This window comes from Capricornis sumatraensis, chromosome 4 (assembly GCF_032405125.1).
Source record: "Capricornis sumatraensis isolate serow.1 chromosome 4, serow.2, whole genome shotgun sequence".
Classification (NCBI taxonomy): domain Eukaryota; kingdom Metazoa; phylum Chordata; class Mammalia; order Artiodactyla; family Bovidae; genus Capricornis; species Capricornis sumatraensis.
This window is the reverse complement of record NC_091072.1, coordinates 159,994,358-160,016,339: the sequence shown is the minus strand read 5'-3', so window position 1 is coordinate 160,016,339 and position 21,982 is coordinate 159,994,358. Positions and strand designations below refer to the sequence as shown.

Genomic DNA, 21,982 nt, shown 5'->3' with positions numbered 1-21,982 from the left:
GGGGCGGCCTCTCCCGCTCACCTTCGCAGGTGACCCCGTCCACGTCGCTGAGCTGGTAGCCTCGCCGGCAGTAACACTGGTAGGAGCCGTAGACGTTGGCACACTCCTGGCTGCAGGGGCTGCTGTTACACTCGTTCACGTCTGGAGGAGACAGAGTCCCGAGGCCACCGCTCAGAGCTGAGTCCCTGGTCCCTGGTTGAGTGGGCCATGACCTCCCTCCCACGTCCGTGGGCCATGACCTCCCTCGAGTTAACACACACACAGAGGCAGAGGCTACCACATGTAGGGCCAGGGACCAGCTCGAGGTTCCCCAAGGGAGAGAGGCTCCCACTCCAGCCCCTCAAGGCTGCGGGATCTGGCATCTTCCCACCCCCGCCACTGCCAGCTTCAAGCCACACCAGCCCTGGGGCTCCTGCTCTTCTGTTCTCTTTGCCTAGAACAGGGATCAGCAAACTTCCGGCCCACCACTTGTGTTTGCAAATAAAATTTTATTGGCACACAGCCATGCTCATTCCTTTACCACAGTCCACGGCTGCCTGCTCACTATAACAGCAGAGTTAAGGAGGCACAATCGAGACGTGGCTGGCAAAGCCCAAAATATTTACTGTGTGGCTTTTAGGGGAAAAAAAAAAGTTTGCCAACCTCTGGCCCAGAAGTCCCTTCTCATTTTTGTTTACTGCTAATTCTTAGCAGGGCAGGAGGGGTGAGCAGGGGAGAATGTCCTTTAGTGCCTCAGCCCCTCTCACCCTTGCAGCACCCCCACGCCTGGCCTGGCTGTCACCTGACCCCCTGTGCACTTGGTCACCTCTGCCCAGTGTGGTGTCTCATCACATTCCAGAGACACTCCCTGAAGGCAGGAACTATGTTCTTGCTGCACACCTGGAGCAGGGGGTGCTTTATAACTGCTCGGCAGAATAACGCAGCAAAGCTGGCCAGGCCCTGGCTTTGGGCAAAATCATCCACTAACAGGTATGAGTATCTACTATTCAGTCATTAAGGAATCATCATGGACAGCACAAGCCACAAATGATGATAACACTGATGCCAGCAGTCTCCATGTCTCAAGCGTGTCCTCTCACGCGGGGCCCTGGGAAACGCTGGATAGGCTCCATTGGGTTTCACCCTCATGACCCTCACTAGTGGTATTAGGTGGGTCTCACTAGCCTCATTTTGCAGATGAGGACCCTGAGGCCCAGAAATGCCGAGTTACTCTCAAGACCATAAACGTGACACAGCTGGGATTTGAACCCAGGCCCAAGGGACCCCACCCCCGCCCCCGTCCCATGTATGAGTCTGGTTCCTTGACATTACGTGTGTGTGTTGGGTCTGGTTCTTGGGGACGAATCCCAGAACCTCAGGGGAAGCCTAGGACCCAGGAGCCCCTCATACTGTCCATCCTTCAGGGTGAGAATTACACGCCAGGGTGCATCCTGGAGTATCTGTGATCATCCATCTTAATCCAGAATTATAAGACCTGCCGTGTCTGGAGGCTGGCTCTACAGGTCACCCCTGGGAACTGCACTGCAAAGAAGGGAGCTTGTGAGGGACTGCCGAGGGTGGTCAGAAGCTATCAGTCTCTGCTGACCTACTCACCTAATTCCCGTGAAGTTGTGACACCCAAGAAGCGCCTGCTACATACCAGGCTGGGCTCTCCCCTCATCTCAGTCCATCCCGTCAGAGGGAGGCTGGGTTATTCTTGGCACCAAACAGACTTGGTCGAATCCTCCCACCAGAGACCTGACCAAATATCAGCATCAACCCAAGACCATGACCCTTGAAATGCCTGCCTGGGAAAGCTCTACGCTGCTAAAGAATTTCCTGTGTGTTCCAGCCAACGCCAGACTGCAGGCCCTGACCTCCCTTTTTCTTAGAAGCATTTACTTCAGAAAACCTGCAGATGTAAACCATTCCACTGTCCCTTTGAGATGCATCTTCTGCAACCCAGGAGTGTCCTTCTAAGGACATGGGAACCAAGCCTTTGAAATGCAGTTAAGAGGGAGCTCCCCCCCCACCAACTCCCACACTCTGCAGGAGGGTCAGAGCCAGAGAGCAGACACAGCTGGCTGACCACTGACCTTAGCATCCTTCAGTGCTCCTCCTTAGCAGGCCTCAGCATTTAGAAAGCTTGCACCTTTTGTCCTGGTGGAGTTGAGACCAGTTTATACCAAACTCTCTTTCCTCTATTGCAGGAGTGTAAATAAAATCTGTCTTACCACTTTCAACAAGTATCCAGCTTTTGCTTCCCTCTGGCATTGCTGTTGTTTAGTGGCTAAGACGTGTATGACCGTCCCCATGGACGGTAGCCCACCAGGCTCCTCTGTCCATGGGATTCTCCAGGCAAGAATACTGGGGTGGGTAGCCATTCCCTTCTCCAGGGGATCTTCCTGACCCAGGGATCAAACCCACATCTCCTGAATTAGCAGGCAGATTCTTTACCACCAAACCACCAGGGAAGCCCCCTTCTTTGGCATAAACCACCTCATTTCCCCCGTGAAGACACTGAGGCTGGTGAGGTCAGCCACCCCCCCAGGGTCACGTGAGGACGGCGGTGGGTCAGACGCCCTCAGATTCTGCACTCTCAGCCACATCCCACTCGTCCAGCCTCACGTGCGCACAGGCGTTATCTGCAACTCCCGGACCAAGGGGAAACCGGGAGGGCCATCATCTCTGACAAGTAAGTTTTTAGAGGCATCGCCCCTGCTGACGCGTCATCTGATACATGTTAGGGCACGAGTGAGTCGTTCCCAAGCAGGCCTGCTGGGGGAGCAGCAGGGAGGCGGGCAGCTCAGGGTAGAGGGCGGATGCAGGCCTAGCGGCCCCCGACCCCTGCCCAAAGCCAGGCCTCACCTTCACAGGAGCGGCCGTCGGAGGAGAGCCGGAAGCCTATGGTGCAGCTGCAGTAGTAGGAGCCGGGCGTGTTCTCACACTTGTGGCCGCACAGGCGCCCCGGGTACCGCCGGCACTCGTTGATGTCTGAAACGGAGTGGGCGGGCGGCTCAGGCAGCGTTCTTCCTGGACAGTGCTGCCTGTCCTCCCTGGCAGCTCGCGACCTCTGTCCCCCACCTCCTCCACCCTCCTCTCCCGGGGAAAGGTGCAGTGACTGGTCCCAAACACAGGGCAAGTCAGCGGGGGTGCTGGGACCACCCTGCCTCTCTGCCCACTGGGGAAGCCTCGTGCTCCTCCCAGGACAGTGACTCTCTGGGAAATCACAAAGACTCTGGGGCATTTGTCCAAGGGGCTGGAGTCCCGGGGCTAGCAGAGCACCTGTTCTACAGGTGGGGAGCACCCCCCAGGAGCTGCATGACTGGACCTAGAATGGGGGTCTCCTGATCTGGGTCTCTTCTCCAGCACTGTCTGAACTCAGGATTGTCAGAGGTCGGGAGCAGACCACGGTCACTCCAGCTGCACCCCAGGCTGGTTCTCCTTGGTGTCACCTGGCCAGCACCCGCCTCAGGGATACCCACACATACCCACACACGTCCTGCTGATGCCATCGAAGTAGTACCCGGCCTTGCACTCACAGCGGAAACTTCCAGGGGAGTTCACACACAGGTGCCCCGGCCCACAGGGCTCAGAAGGGGGAGAGCACTCGTCCACATCTTGCAGAAAAGAAAGACACATTGAAAACCCTTTAGTGTGGGAGGGGGCATGATCAGAACGGAAGGCAAGGAAGGAGCTCACAAAAACGTAACTGATAACGTGGCACCGTCTAATTCTTCAACTTGATTTCCCAGATTACGTCATATGCACTGGAGAGACAGCTGACCTGATGTAGCCTCTACCCTCGGGGGATTCCTGCTAGTGCGAGCCAGCAGTGGCCCCAGTTAAGTAAGGCAGGAAGTGCCCAGGGACTGGGGAAAGGCTGAGGAAGGAAGAGACTCCTCTGCGTGGCACGGATCTGGGCAGGATGGGTGCAAGATGCCTTTGCCTGAACCCACAGGAAGGTTGGAGCAGGTGGCAAAGGGAGCAATGTAAGAGCAAGTCACACAGACAGACGGGCAGGGCTTGTTGGGGAGCAGCAAGACCTGCTCCATCTGGATTATAAAGTTTGTGAGGTTGGGGTCAACTCAGGAGGACTGAATTGTAAGCGGGGCTTCCCTGGTGGCTCAGATGGTAACGAATCCGCCTGCAAAGCAGGAGATGCGGGTTCACTCCCCGGGTGCTCTCCCTGGAGGAGAGCGTGGCAACCCACTCCACTATTCTTGCCTGGAGAATCCCATGGACAGAGGAGCCTGGCGGGCCTCTGGGTCGCAAAGAGTCAGACATGACTGAAGCGACTGAGTACCCTCGTACACGCATGGATTGCAAGCAGGAGCATCAGCCCTCTGTCTGCCCCAGTGAGGAGCCATCACCAAAGGGAGCTCTGAGCCGGAAGAGGTGAGAGAGCTTTCAGCTCAGAATGAATGGGACAGACTTGAAGGGGCAAAGCTGGAGGCAGTAGGTGGGCTGGCATTCTACTGCAACGGTCCAGGCAATAGCCAGTAAAGACCTAGGCTTGGCGATCAGCCATGGGATAGATGGACAGGTGCACACTGCTTCCTTTGGGGATCTCCTCTCTCCTTCCAGAGAAGGGAGGGTTGTGCTGGACCAGACAGAAAAGTTTATTTCAAACTGGCTTTCTTTTTTAATACCAACCAACACAGCGGGTTCCCTCCTCGTTGAGATGGTAGCCACGGCCACAGTTGGGCACGTTCTTCTGGCACGTGTAGGAGCCCTCCGTGTTGATGCATGTCTGCCCAACAGGGCATGGGGCACTGATACTCAAACACTCATTGATATCTATGGGGGGAAAGATAGAGACGGCAGGGTTAATCCTGGAGGGCTTTCCCAAACCCAGCACCTGATCTCCAAAAAACTCCCATCTCCCTCCTCTTTATGAAACCACGGATGGAGTTAAGATGATGTGCTCGGCCTGGACCACACTGCAGCCTCCCCACTGGCTCCCAGGTTACAGTAGCACATCCCACCTTAAGCACCCCCTCCCGGGTCCATCTCCCTGCCCCTAAACCCTCAACACCTCCATCTTCCACTGCACCAAAGCCAAGGCCACCAGCCCTGTGAGTCCCACACAGTGAACCTGGCAATTCAGGTGCCATCCTGGGTTCACACACTCCACACGGTCAGTGAGTATCTTCCCTGAACTGAGCAGGGGTGAGGAACAGACACGGCAGCCCCTCCCTGTCGGCACTTGTGCTCTGGGCGCCTCCAGTGACTGGCGGGCCCCACCAGCCTCCCAGCCACATGGCCAGTCTCTCCTGCAGCCCAGCCTCCAGCCTCCGCCTCCAGCAGCCACACAAATCCCCCTCTGGGCCTGCCTGGGGAGCCATCACCCCAGTCTGCCCGGTGGATACACCTCTCATATGAGCATAGCCTCTGGGGCACAGCTCCCCTGACATCCCCATCCCTATTCCGGGGTCTGGGGGGCCTGTGTGAACTCAGGCCCTGGGGAAGGGCAGCTCTGAGTTCGTGGCCCAGTAGGGTCCCTCCCCGACTGCACACCCCTCTGATGGGGGACACCTTTGATGAACACAGGCCCAACACGTATAAACCAACCAGAACTGGGTTTACATGACTGCTCACGCTCAGCCCTGGTGCAAAGCTGCACAGAGTGAAATTCCTAGCAGAAGTAGCTTCTGAAAGGACCTAAAGGTTTTCCAAATCACCTATAAACATCTAGGGGGCTAAGAGAAGGGGGTGATGGTAGAGGACCAGCTGCGCTTCTCCCCTCGCAGCCCAGCTCCATCCTCCCCAGACAAGAGCCAGCCTGACTCCCTCCTCGCCCTGGCAACAACAGCCTTTGTCGGGATGGCCTCACTGGCGCAGTACTTTACAGTTTACAAAAGCTTTTGTCTCCAGTCCTGCCCTTGACCAGCACATCAAACCCATAAGACAGGCTTGCAGGCATTGAAATCTGCATTTTATAAACAGGAAAGTCCCCAAACTCAGGCCAGAGTCCGGGCCCACTCTGTGCAGAACCAGGGTCTCCAGCTTCCCGGCTGGGAGAAGGGCCCTGAAATCTGGGGTGGGCACAGCCCGCCAGCCACATGCAGCCCACTTCCTGTGTTTGTAAATTCGGTTCTCTTGGAGCACAGCCAGGCCCGTGCTTTTACGCACCATCTACGGCCGCTTCCATGTGGCTGCGACAAAGACCCTAGATCAGTGAGGTTGTATTTATGCTCCAGCGCTTCAGAGAAAAAAGCTCGGCCGTGCGTCAAGAACTAACGCAGCATTCAGAGCCGTCACCGCTACCTGCCCCTAGTCAGGTCTACAGCTCCCAAACCCTGTGCCACGGAACACCAGTGCCCCTTGAGAAAACACGAGTTCCACAGAGGGGTGAGCCCTCCAGCCTGTGAGCGCCACAAGGTAGGGACCCGGCCATCGGGGAGGGAGCCAGTGAATGCGTGGCCGGGGGGAGAGGAAACAAACAGAGCAAATAACACGCAAGCTCTGAGGAGGTTGGGAAGGCCTCGTACAAGCCTCTTAGAGCCCCACGTGGGAAAAGCCCGGATGATCCCAGCCGTTCAAGGGGCCCCGCTCGCGCCGTTTAACCCCAGGACCACAGAACCCAGCACCTCTGGAATGGATCAGCCGTGCGGGCAGTCCAGTGCCGGCCCCTTCTCTCGTCCTCACCAAAGCAGAAAGGAAGGTGGGCCGGCGGAGGGAAACGGAAGAAGAGCGAGAGCCTGGAGAAGACGTGACTGGCCAGGCCCTCGATGACCAGACCTCAAGGGCCTAGAACACTCTACGCTTTGTGCCCGGGACGGAGGCCTCTGACCGCGAAGGCCCGCTCCCATCCTCTGCGCTGGTCCCCCGTGTGGGGCCCTGCAGCTACGGGGCCGCCCGGCCTGTGGCCAGAGGGGAACTGACAGGCTCCCGGGGCCCAGGGCTGGTTCCAGGAGCCCCAGGAAGATGGCTCTGGCTACACTCGAGGTCACAGTTTCCCAGCACAGGTCACCGTGTCCTGCGGGAGGGAGGGTGGCATCCCGGCAGTGTGCGAGCAGGGAACCCAGGAGCGCGGGCGGCAGAGCGGGGCTGCCTGGCCCCGAATCATCCTGACACCCTCCTTTTTCCTTGATTCGGTTTCTCCTTGTGAAGGTTGTTGGGCACGATAAAAAGATGACATAAAGGTACTGACGTGAAATGGTATCAAAACACATCAGTAGGTCAAAAAAAAAAAAAAAAAAGCAAGCGGCAGAACTGTCTGGCCCCACTTTAAATAAAAACAAAAGCCTAGGACTCAAGCAGGGGAGAAGCCGTCCCTTTCTACGTTTGGGTTTTGCTCGCTTTTTTACAAATAAAGAAGGACAAAACTTTTGAAATAAATAGGAATTTTTAAAAAGAAAAGCTCCTGAACTTGGTTGCAAGGATCATGGGCACACGAAAACAGAGACCCCTCTAGGACCTCTGAAGACCCAAGTTCAGGGGGTGGGGGGCGCTGGGCTGCGGTCAGTCCTGGGTCCCCGGCTCCCACTCTGGCCCCTCCCCCGGCACAGAGCTGCACCCCCAAACCAGGGCGCGGGTGGGGAGTGGGAAACCGGGGCTAAGTTGAGACTTGCAAATGCTCCTTCTATGTGGAGCTCGGGCTGATTTTGCCATGAGTCAGGGTTTCCAACCTCGACAGATGCCGTCCTCCACGGAGCCCCCTGAGAGCCCCCTGAAAGTCTGGGCAGGCCCTTCCCCTTCTTGGCCCGGGGAGAGCCGTCAGCCTCCTGCTCCCCGGCCTCCTTCTTTGAGTGATGACAGCTCCGTGGGCTGGGGGCTGGTGAGGGGCCAGTGCAGCCAAGCTGAGGCCCCCACCACGCAGACGCCTCCCGTGAAAAGGGGGCAAATTTGTTTCAGGAACAAAGACTGGGGTTGGCTGCAGATAAAATCACCCCCATCCTAAGGGGCTGCTGCTGTTTGTCTGTAAATATCCTGGGATGGCAATAAAAGGGGGCAGGGCTTTCAATCCAAACCACCATGCCAAATCAAAGATCGATGCAGATTTATCTGCGAGAGCGTGAGACAGACACAAGATAGAAAGTCCCGTCCCTTGTCGTGGCGCTGCCAGCCTTTCCAGGGGGTGACAGGGCAGCCCCAGCAGCGTGGGTTCTGGCTGGTGGCACCTGCAGCTCACATCTAGCGGGACGTCTGTCTGACCTCAGGGGAGGACCCAGAATCTTCTACTGGGGCAGAGGGCAAGGACAGTTGGCAGACCTGGACTCAAATGCCAAGAGCATACAGTGATCTGGCCAGGCAGCAACTGCAGGAGAAAGCAGACCCACCTCCTGTCTCCTGGGCTGGTCCCAGGGCAGTAGTGTTTAAAACTACTGAGGGCTTCCCTGGGGCTCCCAGGTGGCGCTAATGGTAAGGAACCCACCTGCCAATCCAGGAAACATAAGAGACGTGGTTTCAATCCCTGCGTTGGGAAGATCCTCTAGAGAAGGAAATGGCAACCCACCCCAGTATTCTCGCCTGGAGAATTCCATGGACAGAGGAGCCTGGCAGGGTCCATGGGGTCGCAAAGAGTCAGACACAACAGAAGTGACTGAGCACGCACGCACACACACAGTTCAACACCAGTGTTTCTGATTTCAAAACTCAAGCTCTTTTGTCTGAATCGGAAATTGCTAAATTAGAGCCCTGGGGCCCAACAGAGCCTGTCGCCTGTGTTTGTAAATAAAGCTTTATTGGGACACAGCCCTGCCCACTTGTTTACATCACCGTGGCTGCTTTCCAGCTACAACCTGCAGAGCAGAGGAGTTGCGACAGAGACCACACGGCCTGCAATGCACAATTTATTGTCCAGCCTTTTATAGAAGCAGCTTGCCGACCCCTGTTCTGTCTACCCTGTACAGTGCCCCGCCTTCTAGAGGCAGGGCCCGTGACTGGATGGTTCCCCTGCCTGGCGGACCCCGTGAGCCCTGGCAGCAGTGTCTTACCAATACAGTTGCCTAGAGCATCTTGTATAAAGCCACTCTTGCACTGTAGCTTGGGTCTGCAGCGGAAGGATCCCAGAGTATTCTGACAGATAAAATCGGGGAGGCAGTTATGAATACCACTCTCACACTCGTCAATATCTGGTACATCATAAAAAAAGGAAATTGTTAGCAAGAGTCCTGCCAGAAGCATCTTACAACACTTTAAAATCACAAGAAAGCTTTTTTTTTTTTCTTTAAATGCTCATTGCTCAGACTATAACCCAAAACATTCCAATAAAGAGGTCACATACAACAAGAGCCTTAGCCAAACAGGGCTCGGGTTGCTAAAGACTTAAAACTCTGACTATCCCCCCAAGGCTCTTATGATGCAAATTTTCTGTTATATAATAAATAACCCAGACATTTTCCTGGCAATAGGTGGTTTGGTTTGGTTTTCATTTCAGGCTAAGCACATGTTTAGTTTTAGATTATAAAGCGATGATGATCTTAGTGGCAATAAACACAGTCCCTATAAACTTATTCATCCTTCAGTCCTTGCAATATCCCAAATATTAACAACGGTGATTGTCATGACTGAACATGTTGGCTGCCCTTCCCTTGAAGTTCATGGGCTGTCAGATGTTCAAAAGTATATACTCAGCTGGCGGGGACCCTGGGTTCTCGTGATCCAAGCCGCCCAGTGAGTCTGCAGGGGCGGGGAGCACCAAGCTCGCCCAAAGGCCCTCAGACGTCAGGAGGGTGTGACTTGCTTTTGAGTTACCCTCATAATTCAGCCAACATTTTTACACAAGTGGTTTTGTCGTTCTGAAGGTTGGAAACCCTCAGCAGAAAAGTATGTTCTAACAGACCCTCATCAAAGGCTTATCTGCCAAATAACATCTATGGTTTGGCGGGGAAAAGCCAGCAGTCAAAAATGTCATGCTTTTATGCAGCGGAAGGGAATATGCTTTGAACTTCAAGGGAGCCTGGAATCAGATGGACGGCAGCTGTTGTGCAAAAAAAAAAAAGGGAGGGATGGGAGAAGAAACCACATGTGAGCACCTGAAATTCATCTCGGGTCTTGTTATTTTTAAATTGTTTTTAAGTCTTTACTCTTAAATTGCTACAATATTGCTTCCCTTTTATGTGTTCTGGTAGTTTGGCCACAAGGCATGTGAGATATGAGCTCTCTGACCAGGTTCGGAACTGGTATCTTCTTGCACTGGAAGGCCAAGCCCCAACCACTGGAAGGCCAGGGACGGCCCTGGTCTTGTTTTTAAATGATCGTGCTTTGAGCCTTTTCAGAAACCCAAACTCTCCACTGTCATTAACTCAGCATGACGGTAAAGCAGCTAAATCTTCACGAGTGACAGGGTTGGCCGGTGCCCCAGGCAGTCACTGGGGGACCCAGCACGTGGAGCCCTGGACCCCCCAAGCCACTTTCTCATCACATCACATCTACTCCCGGGGGTGAGGTTCTGCGACTCGGAGCCTGTCGTACCTTTGCAGTCATTATCCTCTGTGAGCTCATAGCCAGTTCCGCAGCTGCTGTCACGCTGGCAGCGGAAAGAGCCCACTGTATTGATGCAAGTTTCTCCGAGCCGGCAGTTTTGGCTGCCCTTGATGCACTCGTTGACGTCTAGGAGAGACACAGGCAACACAGGAGTAATCGGCAAGCACGACCGATCCCGACGCTTCATCAGAAGGAACGGACCAGGAAGCAGAGTGGGGTCGGTTCTCTGCATCCATCAAGTCCCTCAGGGCTGTGATGGTCACGCTCTGTACCGGAGTGGAGCCCTGGGCGCTCCCAACCAGAGCAAAGCAAAAGCAATGATTTCTCTCCCCGGCTGATCTATTTCAGATCTACTGCTCCTTCTGAGCATCTGCTAAGCAAGCTCCAGGCCCTGAACTGGAGTCGTGTGACCCTAGAGACCTCCCTAGTAGGGCTGTCCCCTCCCTCCATCTCCCCCATCTCACAGATGAGGAGCCAAGAGAGGCTGGGGATGCCCCCGGGGCCACTCAGCAGATCCTGGACTCAGAGCCCAGTCAGACCCCAAGCCCGCCCCCTTTTCCCAGCCTGGTGTTCACATTCTCCTGACTGAGAGCCGTGGCTGCGGGATGCTGGAAAGCTGGTCCTGGGCCGTAGTTCACCTACGAACAGGGCCCCGAGTTGTGCACAGCGGGCCCTGCCTGGGTGTCAAGCGGAGGCAGAGGCTCTCGGAGCAGGACAACATTTACCTTCACAGGAGACGCCATCGGGGAGCAGCTGGTACCCCACAAAGCAGGAGCAGACAACTTCCTCCCCCGTGTCCCGGCACTGCTGCTTGCAGGGCCCGCCGCCTGGAACCAGAGCAAATGTGAGCAGAGGCTCGGTACACCCGGGGGCCTCCTGATGCTTTTTCTTTGTTTGGATGGGGCCAGAGGAAGTGTCCTCAAGGTGGACTGATGCAGAAAGGCAGGCTCCCCAGGCTGGAGCCCACTGCAGCCTTCACAGCAGCCCCCTCCCATGGGAGACCGCCAAGGTCTGGCCCTGATCTGACAGATGGAGGGGCACGCGGGGCCCCAATCCCCCATTTCCACTGTCACTGCTTCAGTCCAGGCCGCTCATTCACCTGGCTCTCTGAGCATCCCTGGTACCCAACCCTCCAACCACACTTCCCACAGGGCGGCTAGCGAGATGCTCAAAGAACTAATCTCATGGGGACAAACCTCCACCAGACAAAGATTCCACAAAATGAAGTTCGGACTGCTGCCCAGGGCCTGCACGGCCTGCCCACCTGTCCAGCCTCTTCCCCTCTCCCTGTCCTTGGTCCCTCCCCCGTCCCACCGCCCACCAGGGCCCAGCTGCTGCGGGTCTTCAAGTCTCTGCTCAGCTGCCGCAACTCCCCCCACCCCCGTCACTTCTCTGGCTAGTCCATTGTGGCCCACTGCAAACCAGCTATCCACCCCCCTCCTCCAGGAAGACCCCCACACACGGCCCCAGGGAGGATTATGGGTCGTTCTGGGGCTCTCTTCTCTCCCTTCCCCCACCCGAGGCCTCAGTGCCAAGTATCACTGTAACAGACCACCTTATTTTGTGATTAAACTGGCTCCCTAATTAAAGCCCAACCATAAAGCAAGTCACTAAATGTCCTCGGGGAGCAGACCTGCCAGTCCAGACGTGTAGGAATGTTCCATCATGAGAAATAAAGTCTTATCTCATGGAAAAGAACACTGTAAGGCCCCACTGACTTTAAATTTGAAAGCATCGCTCTTATGAGACAAATGGATATTACAGATGGTACAGCTGGAGCGCCAAGCCACAAAATGAAGTAACACTCACCCCCATCCCTTAAGGGGCCCCCAGCCTTGGCGGTCCCTGTGCAGAGTGACCCCCCATAGAGTCACCCACAGAGTCTGTGAGCCGTGATGAAAGGGCTTTGAACGCTAGCTTCTTCACTACAAGCCCACCCTCTCCCTCCCTCGCCCACCAAGTCCCAGTGAGGAGGAGAGGAAGGGAAGGAGTCCAGGAGTGCAGGTGGCTGGGACTTGCAGCTGACTCCCAGCCAAAGGGCACGTCTCGGGTGAATCCGAGTGAACCCGAGCAGAGCCTGAGGTCAGCTCCCAGAGAGATTAGCATGACCCTCCCCTGGGCCTCGTTATCCACCAGCCGGCCCCAGGGAGGTGCAGGGCTCACCTCGGCAGCGGTCATTCAGGTAGGGGTCCTCTTGTTCCTCCTCGATCTCAGAAACCTTAGCTAAGGGGAAAGAGGCAAAGACACGTTTGTGCACACGCTGTCCACGCGGTGGCCCACACCCACATGAGCACACAGGCCACTCCAAATGTTTTCTCTTCTTGTAAATATCAGGCGGCTAATGCCTGTCTGTACGTCTTCTTATAAACAGCTCAGTGTTCATTTCATCCTTTTGAAAAACAGAGTCACACTTGCAAAACAAAATGTCGCTACATCTCTAAAAGATCTATTATAACAGAAACGGCAGCGGCACGAGGGCCTTAGTCATCCACGCGATGCCAAGTGCGGTTACGTTGTCCACACGACTTGAATATTTCCACAAATGCAACCACAGCCCTGCTATAAACTCAGTCACACCCTCCAAACAAGGCAATGCGCCTGGCAAAAGCTTACTGTTACCAGTCGAACTGTGGGTCCCACCTCCTCCCCCGACCCCCACCCCCACAGACGATGTGAAGTCCTAACCCCCAGTGTCTGGGAACGTGATCTTATTTTAGACAAGGGTCACTGTAGATGATCAAGTTAAGATGAGGTCGTGAGAGGGGGCCTTAATCCAAAGACGAGTGTCCTTACAGAAAGGAGATATTTGGACTCAGTGGCAGATACGCAGAGGAAAAGCAAGTGGAGAAATAGGGAGAAGGCAGGCATCTCCAAGCCAAGGGATACTGGGGGAGATACCTGGAAGGCCCAGCCCCGCCAACACCATGGTCTCGGACTTCTGGCCTCCAGGCTGGGAGACAATATCTCTGTAGCTTAAGCCCCCAAGTCTGCGAAGCCTTACTAGGGCAGTCCCAGGAAGCGAAGATGCAGATTTCATCCACTTGGCCTGCAAAGCTCAATTTAGTGCCAGTCATCCATAGTCACTTGCTTGGCTTGTTCAACAAAGGTGTCTGAGCACCTGCTCTCAGGGTGGAACACTTGGCACAGACAAGGCCCCTCCCCCTTAATAAAAAGATTCAATAGAGGGGGTGGTCCAGTGGCTAAGACTCTGCCCTCCCAGGGGAGGGGGCCCAAGTTTGATCCCTGATCAGGGAACTAGATCCCACAAGATGCAATGAAGAGTTCACATGTCAGAGCTAAAAGATCCTGCATGCTGAAACTAAGACCTACTGAAGTTAAATAAATAAATAAATAAAGTTTTTAAAAGAGATTCAACATGGCAGTAGAACAAAGAGTGACGCGGTGGGCGGCCAGGGCCCCAATTTAAAAGGGCGGTATTGCTCTGGCAGTTCCGACATAGAGGACATGCGTTCGCCCGTTTAACTTGGGTGGATACACCCAGGAATCCCTAGACAACTTGAAAACCGAGCCCCCTGCTGATGGAAGCCTCCACAAGATGGAATGACAGTGACCACCACTCCATCGCAATTCAGCAGCCATCACATTAAAAGGCTGGGTGGGAAAGCACAAATCCAGGGTCTCCTCAGTGCAGCCGCGCCTACAGGAGAGAAGCGAAGACAGAAAAAAGGCGGAAAGGAAATGCGACCCAGTGGAAACAGCGTCCATCTCTGTGTTGATTTCCTCTCCCTTCTACTTTCCCGTGTCTTCTAAAACACATACATGTGAGAGCATGATACACCCACACTGGAAAAACAGACCTCAGTGAAAACACACACATTAGTAATTCTGCAGTAAATTTCAACATAACATAATGTATAGACACTAATTATGCAAAAGACACAGGAAAGCTTCCTTTGTGGCTTGTCTGGGTAAAGAATCTGCCTGCATTGCGGGAGACCTGGATTTGATCCCTGGGTTGGAAAGACACCCTGGAGAAAGAAATGGCAATCCACTCCAGTATTCTTGCCTGGAGAATCCCATGGACAGAGGAGCATGGCGGGCTACAGTCCATGATGTTGCAAGAGTTAGACACTTTCACTTTCACATTAAAATATGGGAAGGGTCCCTAAATAATTCAAACACTTCTCACCTAGGAAGAAACTAAGCAAGAGACCTTTAGGGTGTGAGTCATCTCCAGGTTGGGAGGCTGGGAGTACCTTTGCTCAGAATGGTTAATTTGGATGCAACTAGAGATGGCAACCCACTCCAGTGTTCTTGCCTGGAGAATCCCAGGGACGGCAGAGCCTGGTGGGCTGCCGTCTCTGGGGTCGCACAGAGTCAGACGTGACTGAAGTGACTCAGCAGCAGCGGCAGAGATGATCACTAACGGCGGAAAGAAAAGAGGAACAAAAGAGCCTCTTGATGAAGGTGAAAGAGGAGAGTGGAAAAGCTGGCTTAAAACTCAACACTCAGAAACCAAAGATCATGGCATCTGGTCTCATCACTTCATGACAAATAGATGGGGAAAACGTGGAAATAGTGTCAGAGATCATTTTCTGGAGGGGCTCCAAAATCAATGCAGATGGTGACTGCTTGCTCTTTGGAAAAATAGTTATGAAAAACCTAGACAAATGTATTAAAAAGCAAGACATCACTTTGCCAACAAAGGTCCATAGAGTCAAAATTATTATTTTTCCAGTAGTCATGTATGGATGTGGAGTTGGAGTACAAAGAAGGCCAAATGCTGAAGAACTGATGCTTTCCAACTGTGGTGTTGGAAAAGACTCTTGAGAGTCTCTCGGACAGCAAGATCAAACCAGTCAATCCGAAAGGAAATCAAGCCTCAATATTCATTGGAAGGACTGGTAATGAAGCTGAAGTTTCAATACTTTGGCCACCTAATGCAAAGAACTGACTCACTAGAAAAGACCCTGTTGCTGGGAAAGATTAAAGGCAGGAGGAGAAGGGGAGGACAGAGGATGAGATGGTTGGATGGCATCACCGACTCAATGGACATGAGTTTGAGCAATCTCTGGAAGTTGGTGATGGACAGGGAAGCCTGGCGTGCTGCCGTCCGTGGGGTTGCAAAAAGTCAGACACGCCTGAGTGACTGAACAAGAGATGATCGCAGGGCTTCCCTGGTGGCTCAGTGGTAAAGAATTGGGATCCCTGGGTCAGGAAGATCCCCTGGAGAAGGAAATGGCAACCCACTTCAGTACTCTTGCCTGGAAAATCCTATGGACAGAGGAGCCTGGCAGGCTACAGTACAGAGTCGCAAATGAGTCGGACACGACTTCATGACTAAACAACAAGAGACGGTCACACCAAGTGAAGTGAGTCAGAAAGAGAAGGACAAATACCATACGCTCGCTCTTATTTATGGGATCTAAAACATGACTCACATGAGCCTATCTACGAAACAGACAGTCTCACAAACAGAACAGACCGACGGCTGCCACAGGAGAGGGTCTTGGTGAGGCATGGGCTGGAGGCTGGGGCTAGCAGATGAAAGCGGTTACAGATAGAACGAACAACAGGGCCCTGCTGTGCCGCCCAGGGGCTGCATTCCACATCCCGCGATAAACCGTAACGGAGGAGCATGTGAAGAAGCCCGAATACGCGCAACAGACAGGGAGCTGCATTCCACATCCCGCGATAAACCGTAACGGAGGAGCATGTGAAGAACGCCCGTATATGCGCAACAGAATCACTGTGCTGTGCAGCAGAAAGGAACACAACACTGTAAACCAACCCTACCAGAAGCTAAAAAGAGAGAGGAGAAAAAAGGTTTGATTTGGGGACCCTTCATTCACTTGGCATTATATCCTGGCAAAGCCCAAGTCCCTGCCATGTCCAGGCACAGGCCAAGGAGATGGGAACCGTCCTCCAGAGGGTTCACGGCAACAAGGGCCGGGGCGTTTGTGAGAAACTGCTACCTGGGTGAAGAAGTTATCAAGATTTCCACAGCATTCTTTGGGGGCTAGTATGCTGGGCAAAGACTGTGAGAAGAGGAATCTGGAATCTAAGCTTCTTGCAGCTTCAGTCGCCCAATCTGTAGAATGGGTGTAACCAAGATACACTCCAGCACAGCTCTACCCAAAAGAACAGGGTCCTTTGCCCCATCTTAGACTTCGATATAACAATAACAATATTGAAGATAATAACACTTCGATAACTCCTAATACAGCTTATTAGAAAAAGAAGGTTAAGAAAACAGACCCAAATCCCAATTTTATATTTAGATTAAACAGATCTGGGTATATGTGCGTGTCAGTCGCTCAGCTGTGTCCGACTCTGCAACCCATGGACTGTAGTCTGCTTGGCTTGTCTGTCCACGGGATTTTTCCAGGCAAGAATACTGGAGTGGGTTGCCATTTCCTTCTCCAGGGGACCTTCTCGACCCACAGAGAGAACCTGGATCCCCTGCACTGCAGGACAATTCTTTACCATCTGAGCCACCCGGGACACCCGGACATGAGTTACTCTATATCAAGTGCTTAGAGAAGTTTAAAACGGCTTACTGTCCATTCCGGCACTTATTGTACCTCAGGCCAGTCCTGGACTGTGGGCCCCCCATGTGGCCCCGTGGTAGCACACAGTAGGCCCACAGTAAACGTCAGCACAAGACAGGAAGGCAGGTCTGTGTCTGAGTGGGGAGGAACACAGGGAAGTCCTCACAAAGACGCCGAGGAAAGTCTGGGGCAAGAAATGAAGCAGATGAAAGGGGCAAGGGAGAAATAAGACGTCTGGAGCAACAGAAAAGCTCAGAGACCATTAACGAACCAAGATATAAATCAACAAAAGTCCTCCCTGGAGACATAGGAGGAAGTCTCCACCAGGGTGAAGAATCTGAGTTTGTTTAAAGTGAAAATGTCATCTCTGATTTCAAAAGTCAAAGAGGGAGCCAGAACGTGGTTCCAGTCCCCCTTTATGACTAAGATATCTGAAGTCAGCTGCATGACAGAGTCCTGGACTTGAGAAGTCAAAACAAAGAATGAAAGACAGGTCGCTTGAGCCGGGACCCCAAAGCCACGGGAACGGACAGCCTGGCTTAGGGAGCACTGGCCTGTGAGCTCTTCCTCTGACCTGCCCCCTGCCCCTTCCCCACGTTGAACAGAGGGCAGACGGAGCTCAGACTGAGAAGGCAAAGGTCCCAGGCAGGCAGCAAGCTTGGGGCAGAGCAGACGCCTGAAATTTTCCAGGGCTGTTTCCATTATGGCACAGGAAACCATTGCATAGTGGAAGAGATGATTAGACGACCGAGAAGTTTCCTGACCCGTGTAACTGAGCCGTGCCCCAAGGCTGCAGGATTGACGTGGCTTCAGACAAATGGAGGGTGGCGAGCCAAACTGATGGAAATACAGCTGGGAGCTGTCTTGAAGCTGCTTTGGGGGGTTACTCGCCCCTACACTGAATAAATATCTATGTTTGAATGCTCACAGCCTGCTATTAATGAGCGGTGCCCCCAGCCTCTTGTCTACATGTCACCAGCTCCAGATGGAGAGAGGGCACTGGCCCAGCATCAGAAGGCCAGAGTTCTGCCTCCGCCGTGTGTTGGCCACGTGACCTTGAATGCCAGGACCTCATCTGTGAAACACGGTAAACAAGAGCGTGGCCAGCCACCTTCGCTGCCCGAGGCGGCTGGAGGGATGAGACCAAGTGTCATGGCAAATGCCATATATATACCACTGCTCCCATTTCACCCCAGCAACCCGAGTAAGTGGGACTGTAGGCATCCCCATTTCACAGATGAGGAAACTGAGACCTGGACCCATCAGTTCGCCCCAAACACATCTCAGGACAGGGACATGAGCACAGATTCGTCAGAGCCCAGATTCCAAGCCCTCGGTTTCCCTCCAGGACAGTGAGAAGCACGAACCTGCTCTGACAGCCAGAACCGGTCTCTGCAGAGTTAAGGCAACAGCCAACGCGCAAGCCAACACCACGCGGGACGGCCAGTTTTAGGTGTCCACCTGGTGGGGCTACAGTGCTCAGGTATTTGATCCAGCACCAGGCTGGACACAGCTGGGATGGTAGTATGTTTTAGATGAGACTGACCCTTAAATCAGCAGACTTTGAATAAAGCAGACTGCCCTCCATCAAGTGGGTGGGCCTCATCCAATCAGGTGAAGGCCTTGAGAGAAGGACTGGCCTCCCCCAAGCAAGAAGGAACTCTGCTAGCAGACGGCCTTCCGACTTGAGCTAGATCAGTGCTCTCCTGGGCATTTGGCCTGCATACACAGCCTGCAGGTTTAAACCTGCCAGCCCCCTAGCTGTGTGAGCCAACGTCTTAAATCCTTCTCTCTCTCTCTCCCCACATCCTATCGCTTCTGCTTCTCTAAATGACCTCGACTGACTGCCCTGCCCCAGAGGGAAGGAAAGGGGGACTTACCTGCTTCTTGGAGGTCCCCGCCGTCCCCTGGGGCAAAGTCTGCCGTCTCCTGGCCCTTGACGCAGCACGCCCGGAAGACCAGCCCACACTGGTAGCCAACCATGAGGCTGTACTCACAGCTCTGGCCCTGGGCCTGGGCCGCCCGCCCCAGCAGGCAACAATGGCAGCACCTCTGCAAACACAGGCAGAGACTCTTGGTGGAGAAGCCAGACCCGTGGCACGGCAGATCCCACGGACCCCTCATCCGCATCCCACTCTGTGTGAAAAGATGCGCCCCGGAAAGGAGCCCCACTCCCCCTCCCGGAATCCAGACTTCATTCCAGTTCTCGCTCCTTGAAATTACTTCATGGGTTCCTAAAGGGGAACAGGAAATCTTTCTTCCAGGGAATTCAGTGTCGCCACCTGGCACCTCCGCCAGAAACCCCGATGACCAGGTTAATTAACTTTCCAAACTTGAGCTCCTCCTGGTCGGGCTGTTTTTCTCCCTTGGTAAGTGGTAAGGGAGGGACAGCCTAGTTTATTTGCAGTTTCCAGACCTCGGAACGCTCTCGGGAACCTCTCCACATCTGCGCAAAGATGCAGGCCTTCCACATGGACGGAGGCCCCAGGGACCTGGCCTGGACCTGGAGTCAAGGGTGCATGGCATTCACTCATCGCTGACTTTCTGGACAGGGCTCCCTCTGGGCCAGATGACCCCGCTCCCAGCCCTGCCTCACTGCTGATCTCGAAAGGACCCTTGCTGAGAGGTCTTTGGAGTGTGGGCCTCTCTGAACCTCAGTCTTTTCTTCTAGGGCAGTTATGGAGGTCATGCGTTCTCAGAGGCATACATAGGGGCCTGTTCTGAACTCTGACTAGCTGGGGCAAGCAGAGACGTATGAGGGCCTCCTGGGGGCAGGTGGGGATGCCTACCTTGAATTGAGGGTCCAGAAGGCCCTGAGTCAGGTAACCCATGCTCTGACCTGAGTCCCTGTTTGAAGCCCTGGGACTGGCAGTCAGTGGTCCCCAACCTTTTCAGCACTGGGGGCCGGTTTCATGGAAGACAGTTTTTCCACGAACTGGGGTAGAGGATGGTTTTGGGGTGATTCAAGCGCACTACGATTATTGTGCACTTTACATCTAATCTGATGCCGCCGCTGATCCAACAGGAGGTACCGGTCCACGGTCCGGAGGTTGGGGACCCCTGCTGGCAGTCTTCAGGGCAGGGCTGGGTCACCTCATCCCCATTTCCCAGTGCTGGAAGGGGCCTGGGCTGCAGAGCTGAGAGTCTGCACACCCAGTGCAGAGGATCCGGGTTCAGTCTCTGTTCAGGGAACTAGACCCCACATGCTGCAACTCTGGGGTGATGCCCAGAGTTTACTGGGTAAACTGGAGCTGGTGGGGAGACTTGAGTGGCCCTTCCAGCCCCCGGGGCTATGCACACCCTGCTGCTCAGAGGGAAAGGCTGCCTGAGTTCGGGGTGCAGGGAGGAGAGCACCCCAGGCCTCGGACTGCAGAAGGGACGGCTACGCCGGGAGGGCCGGGTCCTCACCTTCACGAACATGGCCTCGAGGCTGGCGTTGTCGCTGCGCGGCGTGGCGCAGCTGTCCTGCTCATTGGCCAGGTTGATGCCCGTGGCGCAGTGCAGCTCCTCCAGCTGGTTGTGGCAACACTGCTCCTGAACCATCCTGTGGGCAGAGGGCGTGGGATGTGCCAGGGGCTCTGCAGGGTGGGGGGGAGGTCTGCCAGGTGTACCCAGGGCCGGGGAGCAGTAGCCCCTGGCGGATGGCAGCCCTGCCACATTTGAGGGTCCCCCTCCTTCCCCCACCCCTGCCGCTCATTCACAGACACACCGAGATACACAGGCAACACCCACATACGGAAGGTGCTCGACAGTGTTTAGTTAGAAAGACTGAACGCAGAGTGGTGTCTGGGAGTGGTTTCGAGAGGCCGATTCATTTCTCTCGAGTGCTGACCCTCATCCAGAGAAAGTTCCCAGCTATTTATAACACGAACCAGATTATGGCTGGGATTTTCCTGGTGGTCCTATGGCTGACTCTGTGCTCCCAACGCAGGAGACAAGGGTTCAGTGCCTGGTCAGGGAACTAGACCCCACATGCTGCAACAAGACCTGGCACAGCAAATTGAATTGGCCTTTTTTAAATTAAAAACAAATTTTAAAAAACAGATGAGGGCTGGCTCGGGTCTGGACCCTCTCATCCTGTATTAATACACATCTCCCCAGGTTCCAGAATCAGAGGAAATAGCTCGGGCAAGGCACAGGAGGCTGCCACAGCCAAGAGTGATGGATGGTAGCAACGGTGAGCTTGGGCTGCCGCACCCCCATCTCCGAGCCCTGCTAGGGTCTCCAGGAAGAAGGTCCTCAAGGTGGATCTGCCAGAGGTGGTCCCTCAGACACAGCTCCAGGCAGGGAGGGCAGGGAGGTGAGGGAGCAAGAGGTGTGTGATCACAGGTGTGGCTCCCCCCAGACCACAGAGAACCCTGGCTCTAGGGTTGCCAGCAAGGGCAGGAAGAGCCGCCAGGCCTTCTGGACCGGAGAGGGTGGGGCCCCACCAGCCTCCCTGCATGGCTGGCCAGGCGGCCTTGGCCCCAGCCTCCACTCTGTGGGGCTGGAGCTCCTCACCCAGCTTCTCATGCACTTCTAGAACTGTCCATGGGCTCCAGCCTGGATCTGTTGATACACACAGATAGACTGCAGGTTTAGTTCCAGACCACCAGGGTAAAGTGAGTCACACAAATTCTCTAGTTTATTGGAGCATATAAAAGTTACGCTTGCACTGTACTGCAGCCCACAAAGTGTGCAGTAGCGTTATCTCTAGAAAGTAATACATACCTTAATAAAAATCATCATTGCTAAAAAATGCTAGCCATCATCTGACAACATGGAATTACCACAAACCTTCAATTTGTTAAAAAAAAAAAAAAAATCCCAACCTTTGAAGCACAAGAAAATGAAACATGCCTATACTCTGTTACCACACATTCAGCTCCTGCCCTCAGTGAATTTGCAAATAACCAGCATTTTACTAAATTGTTAGGGAGAGCAAACAGATGTGCGTCCAACTATCTGTTCATTCAAAGATGTTTACTGCTGAACAGAAAAAAAACAAGTGTTGTGGAGAAATTGGAACCCTCGTGCTCTGTGGGTGGGAGTGTTAGATGGTGCAGCGTGGCAGTTCC

At 54.1% G+C, this 21,982-nt stretch overlaps 1 protein-coding gene across 2 annotated transcripts in view; it reads right to left on the bottom strand.

Moving 5' to 3' along the window:
• The window catches only part of FBLN1 (fibulin 1), an 81,413-nt gene that overhangs the window by 41,575 nt on the left and 17,856 nt on the right, over nt 1-21,982 (bottom strand). For both annotated transcript variants that reach the window (XM_068970599.1, XM_068970600.1), the window contains exons 3-12: nt 20,334-20,469; nt 18,806-18,977; nt 12,577-12,636; nt 11,139-11,240; nt 10,402-10,539; nt 8,922-9,059; nt 4,636-4,779; nt 3,471-3,599; nt 2,848-2,973; nt 22-141 (exon numbers count right to left, since the gene is read on the bottom strand). In XM_068970599.1, the coding sequence (XP_068826700.1) occupies nt 22-141; nt 2,848-2,973; nt 3,471-3,599; nt 4,636-4,779; nt 8,922-9,059; nt 10,402-10,539; nt 11,139-11,240; nt 12,577-12,636; nt 18,806-18,977; nt 20,334-20,469 (1,265 nt within the window). The remainder of the gene's footprint in view (nt 1-21; nt 142-2,847; nt 2,974-3,470; nt 3,600-4,635; nt 4,780-8,921; nt 9,060-10,401; nt 10,540-11,138; nt 11,241-12,576; nt 12,637-18,805; nt 18,978-20,333; nt 20,470-21,982) is intronic.